Source organism: Stegostoma tigrinum, chromosome 21, assembly GCF_030684315.1.
Source record: "Stegostoma tigrinum isolate sSteTig4 chromosome 21, sSteTig4.hap1, whole genome shotgun sequence".
Classification (NCBI taxonomy): domain Eukaryota; kingdom Metazoa; phylum Chordata; class Chondrichthyes; order Orectolobiformes; family Stegostomatidae; genus Stegostoma; species Stegostoma tigrinum.
In genome coordinates this window covers 13,120,937-13,141,529 of record NC_081374.1, presented here as the reverse complement: position 1 = coordinate 13,141,529, position 20,593 = coordinate 13,120,937, and the positions used below count along the sequence as shown (strand labels likewise).

The window sequence follows — 20,593 nt, the reverse complement described above, 5'->3', positions numbered from 1 at the left end:
TTCAGAAATGGGGCAGGGGAAGGGAACTCTGAACTAATTAGAGAGAGGGGGTGAAGTGGATGAAGGAGCAGATAGGTGGAGAGGAGATGGACAGGTCAAGGAGGCAGGAATGGAGCTAGTAAAGATGAGTGTAGGTGGTGAGTTAGGATGGTGCTAGGCCAGTGAAGGGAAGATGGACAGGTCGAGGAGGCGGTGATGAGGTTGGTAGGTCGAAAGTAGGTGTGGGAGTCAGGAAAGGGAGCAGCCCCTCTGGAAGGCAGATAAGGGTGGGGAGGGAAAAATGCCCTTAGTACTGGGGTCAGGTTGCAGGTGGCGGAAGTGGTGGAGGATGTTGCGTTGAATCTGGAGGTTGGTGGGGTGGTACATGAGGACAAGGGGGATTCTGTCTTTATTGTTATTGCGGGGAAGGAGTGTGAGGGATGAGTTGTGGGAAACGCGAGAGATGTGGTCAAGGGCATTTTCGACCACTGTGGAGGGGAAGTTGCGGTCCTTGAAAAATGAGGCCATCTGGGATGTTGGGGGGTGGAAGGCCTCGTCTTGGGAGCAGATATGGCGGAGGTGAAGGATTTGGGAATAGGGGATGGCATTCTTGAAGGAATAACAACAAAGACAGAATCCCTCTCGTCCTCACCCAACTTCCAGATGCAATGTCCGCCGCTTCTGCTACCTGCAATCTAACCCACTACCAAGGACATTCTGCACCTCCTCCCCACCCCACCGCCCCCACCCTCATCTGCCTTCCGGAGCGATTGCTCTCTCCATGACTCCAATGTCGGTCCACACTCCCATTAGGCCCACCACCCCTGGCACTTTTCCCTGCAACCACAGGAAGTGCTACACCTAGCGAGTTTTGCGAAGATTTGTAGCTCAGGTTGAGGTTCTGGATGTGAGTTTGCTCGCTGAGCTGGAAGGTTAGTTTTCAGACGTTTCGTCACCATTCTAGGTAACATCATCAGTGAGCCTCCGATGAAGCGCTGATGTTATGTCCCGCTTTCTATTTATCTGTTTAGGTTTCCTTGGGTTGGTGATGTCATTTCCTGCATTGGTGATGTCACTTCCTGTTCTTTTTCTCAGGGGATGGTAGATTGGCTCCAAATCAATGTGTTTGTTGATGGAGTTCCGGTTGGAATGCCATGCTTCTAGGAATTCTCATGCGTGTCTCTGTTTGGCTTGTCCTAGGATGGATGTGTTGTCCCAATCAAAGTGGTGTCCTTCCTCATCTGTATGTAAGGATACGAGTGATGGTGGGTCATGTCGTTTTGTGGCTAGTTGATGTTCATGTATCCTGGTGGCTAGCTTTCTGCCTGTTTGTCCAATGTAGTGTTTGTCACAGTTCTTGCAAGGTATTTTGTAGATGACGTTCATTTTGCTTGTTGTCTGTATAGGGTCTTTTAAGTTCATTAGCTGCTGTTTTAGTGTGTTGGTGGGTTTGTGGGCTACCCTGATGCCAAGAGGTCCGAGTAGTCTGGCAGTCATTTCGGAAATGTCTTTTATGTAGGGGAGAGTGGTTACGGTTTCTGAGCCCGTTTTGTCTGTTTGTTTGGGTTTGTTGCTGAGGAATCAGTGGACTGTGTTCATTGGGTACCTGTTCTTTTTGAATACGCTGTATAGGTGATTGTCCTCTGCTCTGTGTAGTTCCTCTGTGCTGCAGTGTGTGGTGGCTCGTTGGAACAACGTTCCAATGCAGCAGCTTTTGTGTGTGTTGGGATGGTTGCTCCTGTAGTTGAGTATTTGATCTGTATGTGTTGTTTTCCTGTAGACGCTGGTTTGAAGTTCCCCATTGACTGTTCGCTCTACTGTGACATCTAGGAATGGCTGTTTGTTGTTGTTTTCCTCCTCTTTTGTGAATGTTATGCCAGTAAGGGGTTTAAGAGAGAATTAAACAAGAGAGACTTCCAAAAAATGAAACCAGATGGATCCAACACACCACGCTTCTACGGACTACCAAAAATTCACAAACCAGGAGCCCCCCCTCAGGCCCATAGTGTCGCTACCTGGAACACCAACCAACAGATTAGCCAAGGAACTACACCAAAGACTAAAACGCCTAGTAGAAGACTCCCGCCACTCCATTCGCTCCACCCAAGAATTCCTGAACACCATCAAAGACACCAAGATAGAAGAGGATGAAATAATGATCTCCTTTGACGTAACAGCCCTGTTCACATCCATCAACATCAACCTGGCCAAAGAAACACTGACTACACTATTAGAAGAACCGAAGACACACACACCAGACACCACCAACCTCATCAGCAAGGACTACATCATCAAGCTAGTGGACCTATGCCTCACCACCCACTTCACTTTCAATAACAAAACCTACAGACAAACCAACGGTACACCCATGGGATCTCCGATATCAGGGTTCTTAGCAGAGGCAGTAATGCAGAGACTCGAACAAACAGCTCTGCCAATCATCCAACCCAAACTTTGGGTCCGCTACGTGGATGACACCTTTGTCATCACTAAACAAAACAAATGAGAGGAAACCTTCAAGACCATCAATAATACCCTTTACTGGCATAACATTCACAAAAGAGGAGGAAAACAACAACAAACTGCCATTCCTAGATGTCACAGTAGAGCGAACAGTCAATGGGGAACTTCAAACCAGCGTCTACAGGAAAACAACACACACGGACCAAATACTGAACTACAGGAGCAACCATCCCAACACCCACAAACAAAGCTGCATTAGAACATTATTCCGACGAGCCACCACACACTGCAGCACAAAGGAACTACGCAGAACAGAAGAAAATCACCTATACAGCGTATTCAAAAAGAACAGGTACCCAATGAACACAGTCCACCGATTCCACAGCAATAAACCCAAACAAACAGAAAAAACGGGCTCAGAAACCATAACCACTCTCCCCTACATCAAAGACATTTCCGAAATGACTGCCAGACTACTCGGACCTCTTGGCATCAGGGTAGCCCACATACCCACCAACACACTAAAACAGCAGCTAATGAACTTAAAAGACCCTATACAGACAACAAGCAAAACGAACGTCATCTACAAAATACCTTGCAAGAACTGTGACAAACACTACATTGGACAAACAGGCAGAAAGCTAGCCACCAGGATACATGAACATCAACTAACCACAAAACGACATGACCCACTATCACTAGTATCCTTACATACAGATAAGGAAGGACACCACTTTGATTGGGACAACACATCCATCCTAGGACAAGCCAAACAGAGACACGCACGAGAATTCCTAGAAGCATGGCATTCCAACCGGAACTCCATCAACAAACACATTGGCTCCAAATCAATCTACCATCCTCTGAGGAAAATGAACAGGAAATGACATCACCAACCTAAGGAAACCTAAACAGATAAATAGAAAGCGGGACATAACACCAGCGCTTCACCGGAGGCTCATTGATGATGTTACCTAGAATGGTGACGAAACGTCTGAAAACTAACCTTCCAGCTCAGTGAGCAAACTCACATCCAGTGCTACACCTGCCCCAAACCTCCCCCATTCCAGGCCCCAATAAAACCTTCCACATTAAACTGATGTTCACCCGCACATCTCCTAATGTGGTACATTGCATTTAATGTTCCCGATGTAGCTGCCTCTACATTGGGGAAACCAAGTGGAGGCTTGGAGCCCGCTTTGTGCAACATCTACGCTGGGTTTGCATCAAACGACTGCACCTCCCAGTCGCGAACCACTTCAACTCTCCCTCCCATTCCATAGGTGACATGTCCATCCTGAGCCTCCTGCAGTGCCACAATGATGCCACCCGAAGGTTGCAAGAACAGCAACTCATATTCCGCCTGGGAACCCTGCAGCCCAATGGTATCAATGTAGACTTCACCAGCTTCAAAATCACCCCTTCCCCCACCGCATCCCAAAACCAGCCCAGTTCGTCCCCTCCCCCCACTGCATCACAAAACCAGCCCAGCTCTTCCCCTCCACCCACTGCATCCCAAAACCAGCCCAGCCTGTCTCTGCTTCCCTAACCTGTTCTTCCTCCCACCCCAAGCCACACCTCCATTTCCTACTTACCACCTCATCCCGCCTCCTTGACCTGTCCATCTTCCCTGGACTGACCTATCCCCTCCCTACCTCCCCACCTATACTCTCCTTTCCACCTATCTTCTTTTCTCTCCATCTTCGGTCCGCCTCCCCCCGTCCCTATTTATTCCAGTTCCCTCTCCCCATCCCCCTCTCTGATGAAGGGTCTAGGCCCGAAACGTCAGCTTTTGTGCTCCTGAGATGCTGTTGGGCCTGCTGTGTTCATCCAGCCTCACATTTTATTATCTTGGATTCTCCAGCATCTGCAGTTCCCATTGTCACTGCTCCTTTATACACCTTGCATCTGCCTCCTCCCCCTCCCTCTCTGTTTATTTCAGTGTCTCCTTCCCCTCCCCCATTCCTGAAGAGCGGTCCAGACCCGAAATGTCAGCTTTCCTGCTCCTCTGATGCTGCCTGGCCTGCTGTGTTTATCCAGCTCCACACCTTGTTAGCCATGGTAATTTTTTTGCATAATTTGTTTCAATTAAATTCTACATTTTTCATTTGTTTGTGCAAGCTGCTACGTTATTACACGGGCAAAGTAAACTCTTGAAATTATCCAGAAGCTCATGTTAATGCTCTGGAAACACAAGTTTAAATCCACTGTAAGCCAAGCAGTATCAGCGGAGCAAGAAAGTTTGACATTTCGGTTTGGACCCTTCCTGCTCCCCTGATGCTACTTGGCTTGCTGTGTTCATCCAGCTTCACATCGTGTTATCTCAGATTCTCCAGCATTGGCAGTTCCTCCTATCTCTTTAAATCCACCATGACAGTTTTTAATTCAATTAATACATCTGCGACTGAAATGTAGTTTCGGTAATGGTACCATAACACGATTGTTGGAAAAACCCATGTGGTTTGTTCATGTCCTTTGTGGAAGGAACACTACCATCCCTAATTGGTCTGTCCTACTTGTGACTGCAGGCGATCACAATGTGGTCGAGTTTTCTCAGCCCTCTCAAATGGTATAACAAACCACTTGGCTCAAGGGCAGTGAATGATGGACAAACATGCTAAGCTTGCCTGCAACACCCCACAACCCATGAAATAATGAAATTAGAAAGGTGGTGTAAGGTCAGAAGCTGCAAGATAATTGGGCCAGGGCATACAGGTATGATTCCTTCTTTATTTGTATTTATGACTTTGTGTGTTTTATTTGTAGCTTTATTGCAAAACCTTCAGGAAATTGGAATACTGCAATGTGTAATTGATAACATATCCTATTCATTGTGGTTTTCTGTGAAGCTGAGTTTTGGAACTGAAGCATTATGGAATGATATCATTACAGTTGCAGTTTCTTCTGGAAAGGTAGATGTGATCATTTGCATCGGATAATGCTGATGCACAAGTGTAACAATACGGAGTTTAATCTTGTAGACATATTGCATTTTAAAACTTGAAAATAACTCCTTTATACAGCACTACTGTGGAGAATTGCCTGTTGTCGGAACTGACTTGAAAATTAATATTACTACTTTCTTCTTTCATTGATCCTCATTGTGGTTCTCAAATTATCTCTGTAGTTCTAATGACATTGCTGACATGGTGTGAAGATGAAAATCAGAATTTTTATAGGGTGGCTATCTGTTTACTGAAACCACTACGCATTGTCTCTGTTTGAGCTTCTCTGCTAAACTTCGCAAAGGTTGCTAGACTTAATGGATGTTCTGAGGGTGTTTTTGTTTGTTTGTGTTCTTCCAGCAGGGGAGATTTTTCTATATTAATGTATCATGATTTATATGAAATTTCCTGCCCATAGCTGAGTGTGTTGGGTACCCATTTTTCACAGTGTCTTTTTTACCGTATAGCTTATTGTTTTGATAAGAACCACCTTCTTGTTTTCTCCTGTCCTTCATTGCTGAAACCTTAGTGACAAATTTATGGAGATGTAACCTTAGAAATTGGAATTTGTCATTCAATTCTATCAAGTTGGACTGCAGATGGTTTTATTATTTTGGAATGGAAAGCTTGTTAATGTTTTAGAATGTGTTTATGGTTCCTCATAGTGTTCTCCAAGATTAGACAATTAAATGTGTTTGGAGTTGGAAGTTAAAGTCCTAGCAACTTGATTTTGGTCATAAGTTACGCACTACATAAGCTGAAAAGTCAAAATAATTGTGCAATTTTTGCTTCCTAATTTGGCAGAAAGGCTCAGGATGCACCTTTTGATGTGACCAGAGGGGGAAGAAATAGTTTGGTGCACTTACCTTTCGTAGAAGTATCCGGCATTTGATGTGACACGTACTCTGATTTACGAGCTTAGTATCCAGTTTCAAAGCTTAGGACTTCCAAAAAGCTGAGGGAAGTGAAATGCATGTAGATTTACAAATCTGCTACATCCTTTCCCATCCTGACACAGATTCACTATTAAGTTACTATGCAAGGCATGTGAAATATTAGATGTCACTGTTTTTGAACTGTGGCAACTCAAGAATTTGGAGACAGTTGGCTGGTTTGGCTTGCCTCCTTTTCTTTCAAATATTACCCTCTTCACTCATTTTCTCAGGCCCTGTTCTGTTCTTCACCTAGCTACTCTAAGGTCTCTTTCTGCAAATGGTGGCACTCCCATGTGACTGTCCTCTCCCAACACTTAAATTCCCCCAAAAAATAAATGTGAAACTAAATGAACAGAAGGGAGTTGCATTCATATGGTTAGCTTCACTATTATGTCTCGCCTTTCAGTGACATGCTTAAGATATCATCACTGTATCATAGCCTGTAACTGGAGGGTATAAAAGTTTCAGACTCCATCTTACTTCTGACCAGTTGTAGCATGTCACCTCAGTGAAAACCTGTTCCTCTGTAACTTGTTGGCTTAGTGTTAGCCCATGCTTGTGTGCCTGGGGGATGTAATGTTTGTACATAAACCTTTGTTGGATTCTTCAATACCACAACAAGCATTCCAAGTTTGTCGTCTTATAGGAGATACCATGAGCATTATTGCATCAGGTTTAAAAACTAGCACCCTGTTAGAGGCAAGCACACACCAGACCTCAAAATGTGTCTCCATATTTTCTAGCCGAGGATGTACTTGGAAAGTGTAGTCGTCATTGTAAGGAAACAGTAGTAGCCAGTATGCACAGAGTAGGGTACAATCTACAGCCATGAAGCAATGACAGGTCTGTTTTATGTGATGATAATTGAGAAATAAATATTGGTCAGGACGTAGAAAGAACGCCTCAGCTCCACTTCAGATAGTACCATGGGATCTTTTTGCCCTGACTGAGAAAATTGGAAAGGCTTTTGTTTAATATTATACTCAAAGCAGTGTAGCAAACTGTTAGTATTGCATTGAGGTGCCAGCATAGACTAGGTGTCCTAGATTTGAGCATACGTTTAACAACATATTTAATCACCTCAATATTACAATCGAGATAGACCCTATCTTTATTCAGTGTTAATGCATATTTAATAATAATTTAAGATACATCTGATAATACCTTTTCAGTTGTTGTTATGAGCTAAACACAAACATGGCTATCCCTCCATCCTCCTGCGAGCACAGAATGGTCCCAGGTGTATGCATCTGTTCTACGCCCAACCACCCATAAGATGCATTCCTGCACTGAGTTTCACAGGCAAGTTCAGGCTGTATTTTTCTGCTTTTGGAACTAGAAATTTGAAGCTAGTACAACTAGAATTTCATGTTCCGTTTTAAGATCTTTAAACAGCAATGTTCCTAAATGTAAGCATGTTTTGCCAGCTTGATGTTCAACCAAGAATGCAGAAAATATGTTTTGGCAATTATGTGCACATTTTGACCAGAATTCATTTCATGAAGCTTTGCCATCTTGCCTCGATGCTGTTCAGAATCTGCAACATACAGCATGGTGGGAAACTATTTACTGTACTAAAAATGAATTAAAATGCTGTTTATATACGGTGGAGCCAGTAGCTATTTTGGAACTTGAGCTACAAGCCCAGCGAAGGTATTAGACCTGTGTGAGCCCTGGGAAGTCACGTGGAAGCGTTGATTTAACATGCATTTGGAAAGCTTAGCACTGGCGATTTCTTCATGATGCATTAGAAACACACACGAATTCATCAACATACAGTGAGGAAATATAGCCTTCAGTCCACTCCAACCATACATCCCAATCTGACCTAGTCCCATTTGCCAGCATTTGGTCTATATCCCTCTTAAACCTTTCTTATCAACAACACTCCCTCAGGCCCTACCTTTAACTGTACAAGCCCTGCCCTGGCTCGCCTTACCAAAATGCGACACCTCATGTTTGTCTAAATTAAACTCTTTCTGCCACTCCATGGCGCATTGGCCTATTTGATCAAGGTCCCATTGTACTTTTGAGATAACCTTCACTATCCATGACACCAATTTTGGTGTCATTCACAAACTCACTAACCATACTTCCTGTATTCACATCCCGATCACTTTTATGTAAATGGTGAAAAGCAGTGGCCCAGCATTGATCCTTGTGACGCACCACTGGTCACAGGCCTCCAGTTTAAAAAAAACAAACCTCCCATGACCACCCTCTGTCAACTACTTTCAAACCAGTTTTATATCCAATTGACTAGCTCTTCCGGATCCCATGTGATCTAACCTTAGTAACCGGCTTACCATGTGGAACCTGGTTGAACACCCTACTGAAGTCCATATAGACATTGTCTACCGCTCTGCCTTCATTAATCAAAGAAACTCAATCAATGATTTTCCAAACACAAAGCCATGCTGACTATCCCTTAATCAGCCCTTGCCTTTCCAAATGAATGTGAATCCTGGCTCTTGGAATCCACACCAACAACTTGCCCACCACAAATATAATAACAACCAGCCTTGTTTGCTGGCTTTTCCTTGCAGCCTTTCTTCAAGGCACTACATTAGCCAACCTCCAGTCTTCTGGCACCTCATCTGTAGCTGTTGATGATGCAACTGTCTCGTCAAGGGGCCCAGCAATCTCTTCCATAACCTTGCTGCAAAGTTCTGGGAAGCACCTGATCAGGACCTGGGGATTTATCTACCCTTAAGCATTTTAAGACCTCCAGTGTCCCCTCTTAGAGTCACAGAGATATACAGTATGGAAACAGACTCTTTGGTCCCACTCGTCCATGCCACCCAGATATCCTGAAGACATCGCTCTTTATTTCCCAAGTTTCCTAGCTTCCATGTCGTTCCCCACAGTATGTACTGATGCAGAATATTTCATTAGTATCTCACTCGTCTCTTGTGGTTCCACGCATAAACTGCCCCTTTGATCGTAATGGGTCCCTATTTCTGCCTAGTTACTGTTTTGCTGTTTAATGTATTTATAAAATCTCTTTGGATTTTCCATAACTCTTGTCAAAGCTATATCTTGTCCCATTTTTGTCTTCCTGATTTTCCTCTTGAGCGTAACCCTACTGCTGTTATACTCTCGGGATTCAATCAATCCCAGCTGTCTATACTTGGCTTATGCCTCGTTCTTTTTCTTGACCGGTGCCTCAATTTCTCTAGTCATCCGGCATTTCCTATACCTACCAGCCTTGCCCTGCACACTAACAGTAACGTACTGTCTCTGAACTCTCATTATCTCATTCTTAAAGCCTCCTACTTCCCAGCTGTCCCTTTACCTGCGGATAGCCTCTCCCAGTCAACTTTAGAAAGTTCCTGCCTAATACCAACAAAATTACCCTTATTCCAACTTAAATTTTAACTTTCAAATCAGTTCTATGCTTTTCTGCAACTATTTTGAAACAAACAGAATTATGATCACTTGCCCCAAAGTGCTCCCTCGCTGACATCTCGGTCATTTGCCCAGCCTTACTTCCCACCTGGAGGTCAAGTATTGCTGGTCCTCCAATAGGTGCAACCAAATATTGAATAACATGTTGTTTTTGTACATTCTTAACAAATTCCTCTCCATCTAGGCCTTTAACACTATGGTAGTCCCAGAATATATGTTTGAACAGTTAAAATCCCCGACCATTACAACCCTATTTTCCTTACAGGTATCTCCCTGCAGAGCCTCATTCCTATCCCTGCCTGAGTCATTGGTGTGCAACACCCTCCGCTGGTCACTCTCCTTTTCCAGAATATTTTGCACCCTCTCGGAGACATCTTTATCTGGCACCAGGGAGGCAATGGACCATCCTGATGTCTCAAAGATGGCCACAGCAACATCTATCTGTGTCCCTGACTCTTATAATCGAGTGCTTGGAACCTGACATACCCCCATTACACTTGAACCAGTCTCAGTATCAGAGACCTGGTTGTCAGTGCTGTACCCCTGCTGAGAGGTTATTTCCCCCCACTCCGGTATCCAGAACGACGTAGCTTTTTGAGATGGGGATAACCACGGGAGACTCCTGCATGACCTAGTTGTCAATCCTACCGTTTTTAGCGGTCAGCCATCTATGTTATTGTATTTTCAGTGTCTCCACCTTCCCAAAACTGCCTACCGCTTTGCTGTTGCAAACTCGTCATTGCCTCTAACTGCTGCTCCAAATGATCTATGCGGTCCGATCGGATTTTCAATCACAAGGCTGTTCCTAACCCGTTATGTACTTTTACAGTGCAGTCACTTATCGTGTAGTTGCTAGTGAGTAATGACGGCTGATAAATGTAGAACAAATGAGAGTTACTATTGTAACCTCAAAAAGTGCACGTTAACATGTAAGAGGTTGCAGTTTAATTCTGACATTTTTCGTCCTTTGGTCACTGTAAGGTAGGTGGTTTGAAATTACGTGATGCACCTTCTGCACTGCACAATCATGCAGTTAGCATTTGTCCTTTGGCTGATGTTGATTGATTCTGAAATGTTGCCTTGGTCATTGGTGAACTCCCCATTCATTTTAGAAATGTGCTTTGGGATCATATACCCATCTGAGAGAGCAGATAGGGCTTTGGTTCATCATCTTATTTTAAATTCCTGTAAAAGGACCCATTTTGTCAAAGCTGTTCATCTTGCATAGTTCAGAACAATTCGCAAGAACGCCAATGCGAACACTGTTTAAATGTTTTCACTTTACTTTTGTTATTTCTTGCAAATTGTCTCGATGAGTGCAGAGTCTGAAGCTTTGACAAAATGTCTTTTCTCAGGAATACTTGGTATTAATTTTTATTATGTCATCCCAGCCTGGAATGGTATCCTGACAACCTCTGTTATAACATTATAATAATAAATTTCTGTCCAAAACCTGAGAACTTAAAACAAAAAGACTATAAAATTCTAACGGCACTAGAGAGGATAAATGCAGGAAAGATGTTTGGGGAATACAGAGCCAGGGATCACAGTCTAAGGATATGGGATAGGCTATTTAAGACTAAGGTGAGAAGAAATGTCATCATCCATATCCATATCCATATCCATATCCAGCATTTGTGGAATTCTGTGTCACAGAAAGCAGTTAAGGCCCAAATGCTGAATGTTTCCAAGCAGTTAGATAAGGTTCTTAGGGCTGAGGTGATCAAAAGGTATGGCGAGAAAGCAGGAACAAGATGCTGAGGTGGATAATCAGCTGTGATCCTGTTGAATAGTGGATCAGACTTGAAGGCCCAAAAATGGCCTATTCCAGCTCCTATAAGCTATTCTTCTGAAAAGGTACAACAGAGCTAATATTGATTCTAGTTTTTGGTCCATAATATGTGGAAATAACTTGGGTACATAATAAGTATCAAGCTCCAGGCTTTACAAACCTTGGGACAATAATGATGCCAATTCCTATGCAATTTGATGGCCTGCTTATCAGGGGTCCTGCTTTTTTAAAAAAAAACAAGTGACACTTGCAATTGAACTCCTTTTTCCCCTTCTAGCCTTTGTTTGAAATATTTTTGCATCACTCAGATTTTCCAGATCTTTGCTGTGATCTCATTGGATTGCCACAAATTGGTGAATATTTCTGCTGAGCACCAGACCAGAATGCAAGGCCAAAATGGAACTTTAGCTCATTTGAGCAGTTCAGTGTTGTGCATTTGCTAATTTTTGTTGTTCGCAAGGAGAGGATGGAAGTCCATTGCCTTAAATTATAACCTTTAGTCTACTTGGTTATTTGTTGTCTGTGCAAGGCAAGATTTTGAAGATTCATATCTGGCTTTGTCTCAGATAAACTTCTTCAAGTTCGGAAAGTAACATATGAATCCCAAAAATAAAGGTCTAGATCGTGGAAGGCAAAACCACTGGTGCAATTGAAGTTGAAAATTGTGAAAAGTCCAGAATTAAATGAGCGCAAATACATGTGTGCACTGTGTGAAGGGGGGGTTCGCGGGCAGGCAGGGGTCTGTGTGTGTTTGTTTGTGTGTGTGTGTGTGTCAGTGTGTGTGTCAGAGTGTAGTCTATACACGCACGCGCAGACATACCCCCGCCCCCCCCCATAATGGGGTGAATATTTATTTGCATAGACATTCAATTTTGAACAAAAAGAGCACAATTTGTAGACAGTCAGTCAATGGGGCATTCTGTAAATCCCTGCTTTTGAAATAAAACCAGTCTGACTCCAAGTTAAAGCACAGATTCTAAGCAAGGCCTCACACCTAAAATGCATTGTCTGACCTGAGATGTCATCTCTTGTATACAGTGTTGGAACCTTTAGTCATCTTAGGACAGTGACTTGAAAGAAATTCTGGGATTTGCATTTTAATCAATCAAAACCTGCACCTCCTTTCTACCTGATTAAAGATTGAACAGGAGGGAGTTAGCCAGCCATTTTCGGTTTATTCAATACATTGACATCAGTTGTATATTCCTTTTGATCTTGTACCTAAACATTCTGTGTTTTGATACCTTCTCTCATTATACCTGATGAAGGGGCAGTGCTGTGAAAGCTTGTGATTTCAAATTAACCTGTTGGACTATAACCTGGCGTGATTTTTGAGCTTGTTTACCCCAGTCCAACGTTGGCACCTCCACATCACATTTTGGAGGGAGGTGGGACTGTGGAAGATTAGAGGTAGGGAGGGTGAGAGTAAAAGTAAGGAGGTAACATTTCAATTAATAATGGACTTTTTGTTAAATTAAGTCATGCACAAATCAGCCATGAGTTGAACAGGCTCACAGGGCCAAGTTCACCTTTGTTTTTATTTACCAGCTTGTGAGTCCTGAGGCATTGCAGATTACGCGGCACTCGTAACTACAGTGAGCATCTTAATTTGGGTGATGCTACACTTGAGCAGCCTTGGCTGTTACCTCTTTCTCAACATAATGACCACTATTATGATAATGTCAATTACAGATGCCCTTCAGTAGAGTTTGAACTAGCTGTCAGTCACAGTCTCTGTGTGTGTCCGGAGTAGAAGCATTGAAACATGCCTTCTATAGTCTTATTTATTGTGCTGATCACCAGTCCTTTAACTGAAGGCTGTGTAACACTAAACTTAGTTAGCTGCATTCGATTTATAGAAGTGGACTGTAATGAGATGCAAGTGGATGCCTCATATAGATTTTTCCAAACAGCTGTCAAATTACTTGCGCTCTAGTCTATACTTTAAATAGGATACCCTGGTCTGTACGGCATGTTTTCTGTTGCACACTTTCAGGGTAACATTCCACAGCATCCAATTTTACCCGGCTTCTCTAGGATCTGAGCTGCAAAGACATAGAGATGGAAATCACATTCTCATATTGATTGGTCACTCTGTGTGCTCCTAGTTAGTTCATTGTTGGCCTCTGGCTGATCTTGGATGTTTCAGGAATTGAAGAGTTGACTGTTAGTTGGCAACTTGGGGTAATATACCTACTCCAAGTGCAGTGAGCCATCCCCAAACCTACTGTTAAACATCTGATTTGATGTAAGAGCAGTTTGTTTTGTTTAATTGAAGAGGATAAAAAGTAGATTGAAAAACCTATCAGGGTTTGGCATCAGCAGTGTGTAAGCTTTTAGATTCTATGCAGCTTCTTGGACTTGTACGAGGAAGTGTCATGGATCACTCGCAGTCTGAATTGCTTTTCCTATTAAATTGTCTTCATTCTGAAGTGATATTAAGAGACCTACTGGTCAGACTTAGGGTGCAGTCAAGTTGTGTTCCAACTTTAATCTGGCTCTTGTTAGGACAGGTTACATCTGACATTCCACTCTCTGCCATGACAGCTTAGCATCTAGGTGGCACGCTGGCTCAGTGGTTAGCAGTGCAGCCTCACAGCACCTGGGACCCAGGTTTGATTCCAGCCTCAGGCGACTGTCTGTGTGGAGTTTGCACATTCTTCCCGTGTCTGTGTGGGTTTCCACCGGGTGTTCTGGTTTCCTCCCACAGTTAAAAGATGTGCAGGCTAGGTGGGTTGGCCAGGCTAAATTGCCCACAGTGTTCAGGGAGGTGTAAATTGGTGGAGTATAGGGGTGATGGGTTCTGGGTGGAATGCTCAGGGTTGGTGAGGACTTGTTGGGGCGAAGGGCCTGTTTCCACACTATAGGGATTCTCTAATGATCTTTCTAAATAATTCCTCTCAAGCACTGGCTTTCCCACCTCCACTGTCTACTATGAGAGTGACCGCTTACACTAAATTTCATTGGCATGAACAGCTGCTTCCCAATCCCTCAATTTTTGCCCAAATGTAAAATTTAAATGTAGGCCTGAACCTCTACTGTTGGTGCTACTTTCTCAACAGTCCTTTCTAGTGCTTGGCTGGTTGTTGAATCACGTGGTACAGGAAGCTGAATCCCAGTCTCCTTGGCCCCACACAAGATTATATTTTGAGTCCAGTTTCTGGATTCTGTCTCTGAAGAGGGCTTCGTTGACCTTGGGGGCTGACAGTGCAGTGGTGTAGAGAAAGGGAGCCAATGGCATCAGGATGAAGTTCAAGTAGTCTCTGCAGAACAAGCTGCAAGCTCTGCTTTCAAATTAAAACAAAATGCTGCGGGCGTTAGAAAGCTGAAAAAACACAACGGGGGAAAAACTCGGCAAGTCTGACGGCATCTATGGAGAGGGAAACAGTGTTAACATTTCAAATCTGGTGTGAGTTTTCGGAACTCTTGAGTCTCAGTATTAAAGACGTGTCTTAATGGACTTAAAACATTACTCTGTCTCCACTGATGTTGCCAGTCCTGCTGAGCGTCTCCAAAATTCTCTGCATTTGTTGTAAATTCACTTTTCCGGTCCCTTTTGATACATTGGACCAGTGGAATGTTGCAGTTGATCTAATTGATACATACTGGAGAAATTGCTGAAATCTCCAGAAGGTACCTTAATTAGCTATCCAACTGTCAGCCAGGATGTTTCAAATCTACTTGCACGTTCAGCAAAATGTGTAACAGCACCATTGGACTCAATGGTTGCTTTTATTTTGTCAATGTTTATTTTAAAATGTTTTTGTTTAACATGCTCCTGGAGATCAACAATAACAGATTAATCCCAATTTTTTTTTAAGCCCTTTAGTGTTGGGAAATGTAGTGATGGTAAAATCTGCTCGTGTGTGCTGATGCTGTGCTTGACTATTAATTCAAACTGACTTGCCACTGTGGCACGTCTCATTTGCCAGATTAAGTTGCGGAGGCCAGAGGGAGTATTTGAGGGGGATAAAAAACTTCTATTTTTATATCGCACCTTTTCACAACCACCAGACATCACAAAGCTGTACAGAAAATGAGTCACTTTTTTGGAGTGTAGCCATTGTTGTAAAGATAAAGTTGCTGTAGTCCCAGCAGACCATAGTGCCGCTGTCTCGTAAGAGAGATCTGATGATGATGATTATTATTAATAATAATAATAATTATTATTAATAATAATAATACTACCTGTGGGTCACCACACCTCGGGAAAAGGGAGAAGTTGAGAAGGAAAGCCTTTTTATGGTAAGCTCAGCTGGTGCAGGAATTGAATCCACGCTGTTGATATCATTTGTGTCACAAACTGACCATCCAACTGAGCTAACCTCCACTGCTATTTATGGAAAAGCTTTACGTCAGTATATGGAAAGGATGGGAGGAGGTTCAAGTGAGTCGTAAATGCTGCCAGGGCCTGGATGTGCTGAATAACTTCTGTATTTTCACTGTAGTATAGCAGAATGGCTATATCAATATCTTGTAAGGAGTTACTACAATCGGAGCATGTTTGCTTATTCTCTCTTTAACATTGTCTCTCTTATTCATTTGCACCTTCTTCTCTTGCAGCACTGGAGTGTGTTTAAAGAGGTGACAGAAGTTTTCATTCTTGTCCCTGCTTTGCTTGGTCTCAAGGGCAACTTGGAAATGACCCTTGCCTCCAGACTCTCCACCGCGGTGAGTAAAATTGAAATCAAAAGCATCTTGTTCTAGTTTACTAGCCTACTGTATCTGTTGCTCCTGATGTGGCCTTCTCTACTCCGCGAGACCAGGCTTAGACTCGGAGACCGTTTTGAAGAGCACCTGCGCCCTGTACGCAACAAACAACACCACCTTCCAGTCACCATCCATTATAAATCCCCCTTCCACTCCCTGGGTGACATGACTATCCTGGGCTGGCTCCAGTGTCACAATGACGCCACTCACAAACTAGAGAAGCAACACCTCATATTCCGTCTCAGGAGCCCAATGGCCTAAACATGGAATTCACCAGTTTAAAATCTCCCCACCCCGGCTTCATCCCATGTCCAACCCTCCCTCTCATCCCCACCTCCTTGACCTGACACAAACTGTCCATCTACTGTCCATCTTCTGTCCCACCTCACTGACCAATCCCCACCACTGCCTACCTGCACTTATCTAACACCATCCCACCCACCTTCCCCAGCTCCACCCCTTCCCCCTCTCTTTATTTCTGAGCTCCCTTCCCCCTTTCTCATTTCTAAAGAAGGTCCTGACCCGAAACACCAACTTTCCTGCTCCTCTGGTGCTGCCTGGCCTGCTGTGTTCCTCCAGCTCCACACTGTGTTATCTCTTGTTTGTATTCAATGAGCTGCATAGCTTCAGCCTTTTCCTGGGGTTTGCTCAGTGGTTCTTTCAACCACATTGTTGCAATCAGTTTATTCCCCTTTGGTAGTTTCACCAGTTCACGTCTGTGAAACCTGTCAGATTTCTCATATATAAGCTAGTGGGCTTATCCAGTCAAAGTGTTGGCTTGTCTGCAACTCAGACTTGGGAATTCAACTGTGTCCTCAAAATAATTTTGAATTTCTGTCAATGCCTCCCATTCTGATAAAAAATGAAGATCAAACTTTATCAACTTAATTTCATGAAGAGAACACAGCACATGGCGACAGGCCAGCCCTATACTTGTGTTTATAACTTGGATTCACCACTGGCAAAGTATAGCTTCTGAAACAACTCCTTAAGGAAAACACCAGCTTGGTTGCTTTGTCGTCATCAGTCCAAAGTCAAATCTTCCCTTTTCAAAGGGGCACAGCTGATGGGGGGCATTACTATAAAACTAAGGAGCCCTCTAAACACGTACAATACAATTCATGGTGTCTGCACCATTTTGCGATTCCTGTGGTATCCACTGGTGACGATGGCCACGAGCCCGGCCAGCAGAGACTCTGTCCCCTGTCCAGGACCACCGGTTCATGAGCAAGGCTACGGCAGAAAGGTAAGCGGCTGTGAGCCATGAGCAGCTGGGAACTTTGGAGCAGGCCAAAGTGGTCAGCTTAGGGCTGACACATAAAGGGGAATTAATGCTTCCCTGCTGCCGGCCCCTATTTCACATCTAACTGGACTTTCAGAAGGAATCTGGTTTTCTCATACAGATAAATTCAAAGCCACTTTTAAAACATACAAAACAGTTTAAACTTGTCACAGTCACATTCCATGCTTTAAGTAGCACCAGATCTTTCAGGACTCTAAGACTATGAAATTGGTTCTAATGTGCATTTTACAATGACTTCTTGTTTCAGGGCGTGCCTTTAATCTTTGAAGAAACTTGGCTTTTCCACATTAACCAGCTGAATGATGTATTTTAGTTTTACATGCACTTATGACTTACAAGTAATTGTCAACTGTGATGGGATAGATGTATGCCTACAAATAGGATTTAAATCTGTGTATGTTTTCTGTTTTGGTTAACCAATTAACTGACAGATTTTCACCGTTTTAAAACTAAATCTTTCTTTTATGTACTTCATGCTGATGGTGCTGATTTGTGCTGGGGTTCCATTGCGTAAAAACAGCATGTACAAAACCACACAGACTGTCTGATGAAGAGACATCTCATCAACAGATATGTACATACACATACGTGCATGCACAGTAATTCCAGAGTTAATAGACAACAGCTAGGACTGCCAAATCTGGCTGACTAAACCTTAAACACCACCCATCCCGGCAATCATGCCAGTCATACCACACCCAAGTTCAGTGCCCCTTCTAGCTGCCGGTAATAAAATTCTCTAATTCAGGATACAAGTCTGAGATCCTCATGGACAGATACAGATACATTTACCTGCTAGGCTATCCATCCATTTCCTTATAGTCTGCAGTACATTTTACTATTTTTTTTAAACATGTTTAAATCAGTTTTTAGAGATAATGGGAACTGCAGATGCTGGAGAATTCCAAGATAATAAAATGTGAGGCTGGATGAACACAGCAGGCCAAGCAGCATCTGTGCTCCTGAGATGCTGCTTGGCCTGCTGTGTTCATCCAGCCTCACATTTTATTATCTTTAAATCAGTTTTTATCATGCACAAAAGTAGCACTGGCTGCTGGGTGAATTTATTGTACTGCTTGGCCAGACTTTGCATGATCATGCAGAGCTTTGTGTGAACATCCTGGACACCTTCCATTGGACATTATGAAATTTGCTGTTTCATTTTTTAACTTCCCAACAAACAGGCCTAATTATTACCAGCAGCAACCCCTTACAAAACAAATTCCTGAGAGGGCCTAAATATTAGTGAATTTAGCAATGCTGCAAAAAAATACAAGTGTTCAGAGAGCTTGTAAAGATTGATGCATTATCTCAACCACAGTCTGATTTAAAATTTTGAATTAACCTGAGATGTTATCAGCATTAGAGATAATGGGAACTGCAGACAGCCTTGACTCAGTCCCTGTCTTTTGATTCATGTCACAATGACCTGAAACTCTAAATCAAGGCCATCGTCCAGTTGTATAAATGCATAATTGTTTTAAATTGGGGGATTTGTCATTCATTTATTCAAAAGAAGGAAAAAAGACTTGCATTTAACACGTCCATCATCACCAGACATCTTGATGCGCTTTACACCCAGCAAATTATATCTCCGAAATTACTCACTCTGATGTAACATTATGGATTTACAGTCCAGTCACTAGATCAACATTAACTGGATACAAACTTTGTAAGTGATGCCAATTAAATAACTTACTTTTTATTTGTTCACTGGGTGTGAGCACCAGCAAGGAGTGTATTTATTTAGAATCTCAAATTCTCATTGAGAAAGTGATGATGAGCCAACATTCATGTCCATATAATGTAGCTGCTGTTAGGTAGGGAGTTCCAGGTATTTAACCCAGCAGCAGCGAAGGGACGGTAATGTAATACCAAGTCAGGTTGGTATGTCATTTCAGAGGAATTGGCAGGTCTGCTGCCCTTTTTATTCCTGCTGATGGAGGTCGATGGTTTACAAGGTGCTGTTAAAGGAGCCTTGGCAAGTTGTTGTGCACATGCCTCGCGTGTGCGTGTGTGCGTATACATGTTTGTGGGTGGCGAAGAGTGAAGGCTTAAGGTGGTGGAAAGACGTGTCAATTAAGTAGGCTACTTCATCCTGCTTAGTTTTCAGCATCTTGACTGTTCTTGAATCTGCTGTTGTTCCGTCACACCCTGAATTGTGGCTGACAGACTTTAGGGAGTCAGGAGATGAGCTACTTGCTCCAGAATTCCGAACTCCCAACCTGCTGTTCCTATCATCATGTTTATATGGCTAGTCTAGTTCAGTTTGTAGTCAGTGGCATCACTCCGGGTATTGGTGCTTGATACAAATGTGCATTTATATAATGCCCTTTATGACCTCACAGTGCCCCAAATTGTTAGAATCACTGCAGTATGTTTGAAATGAGGTCAATTACATCCTGTGCTTCCTCCACATCTTTTAACACCGAGGTCCCCGGCCTTTGAATTTAGCAAATAGATCACTGGTATTGACATCCTGAATTTGTGATCATAGTAAGTCATTAACCATTTTGTGCAAGGCCATGTTTAATGTCACCTCTACTGGTGATGCCAAGTGATGGGAGATTTCTATTTCTTGAGGGTGTTAAGCTTTGTTGGGTAGTGCACAGGAAATCAAGTCCCACTCTTCCTGGAGTTGTCACAAAAGTTAAAGATTTTATAGAAGTATGAAAAATTCCCAGTTAACATGTCCTTTTAGACCTAGGTTGACAGCACCAATCAGGTTTCTGTATTTCAGAATGACTACTTATTACAAATTTTTAAAATTCTAGCTACGGTAAATAATTATGAACTGTTGATATATAATTCTAACTGTCCTTCTAAAATCCCCCTACAAATGTAAACAGATAAAATAAAATTGTGATCAGAGATAAATAAAACACCGGTGTTATGAGCAGAGGTTAAAAACTGGGAAGGTGGTTCACTGGTCCCTGTGCACATAATTCACTGAAATGATTCATTTGGCTTGCCAGGACTTGCTATTCCTCAATATCTGTTCTCTAGGTACTTTCTCCTGTTTGCAGGAGGCACAGAGTGCCCGGTTCACACTCAAAGT

At 43.0% G+C, this 20,593-nt stretch overlaps 1 protein-coding gene across 4 annotated transcripts in view; it reads left to right on the top strand.

The window, feature by feature from the left end:
- The window catches only part of LOC125462760 (solute carrier family 41 member 1-like), a 65,880-nt gene that overhangs the window by 14,407 nt on the left and 30,880 nt on the right, over positions 1 to 20,593 (top strand). For all 4 annotated transcript variants that reach the window (XM_048553099.2, XM_048553100.2, XM_048553098.2 and 1 more), the window contains exon 3: positions 16,086 to 16,193. In XM_048553099.2, coding sequence (XP_048409056.1) covers positions 16,086 to 16,193 — 108 coding nt within the window. The remainder of the gene's footprint in view (positions 1 to 16,085; positions 16,194 to 20,593) is intronic.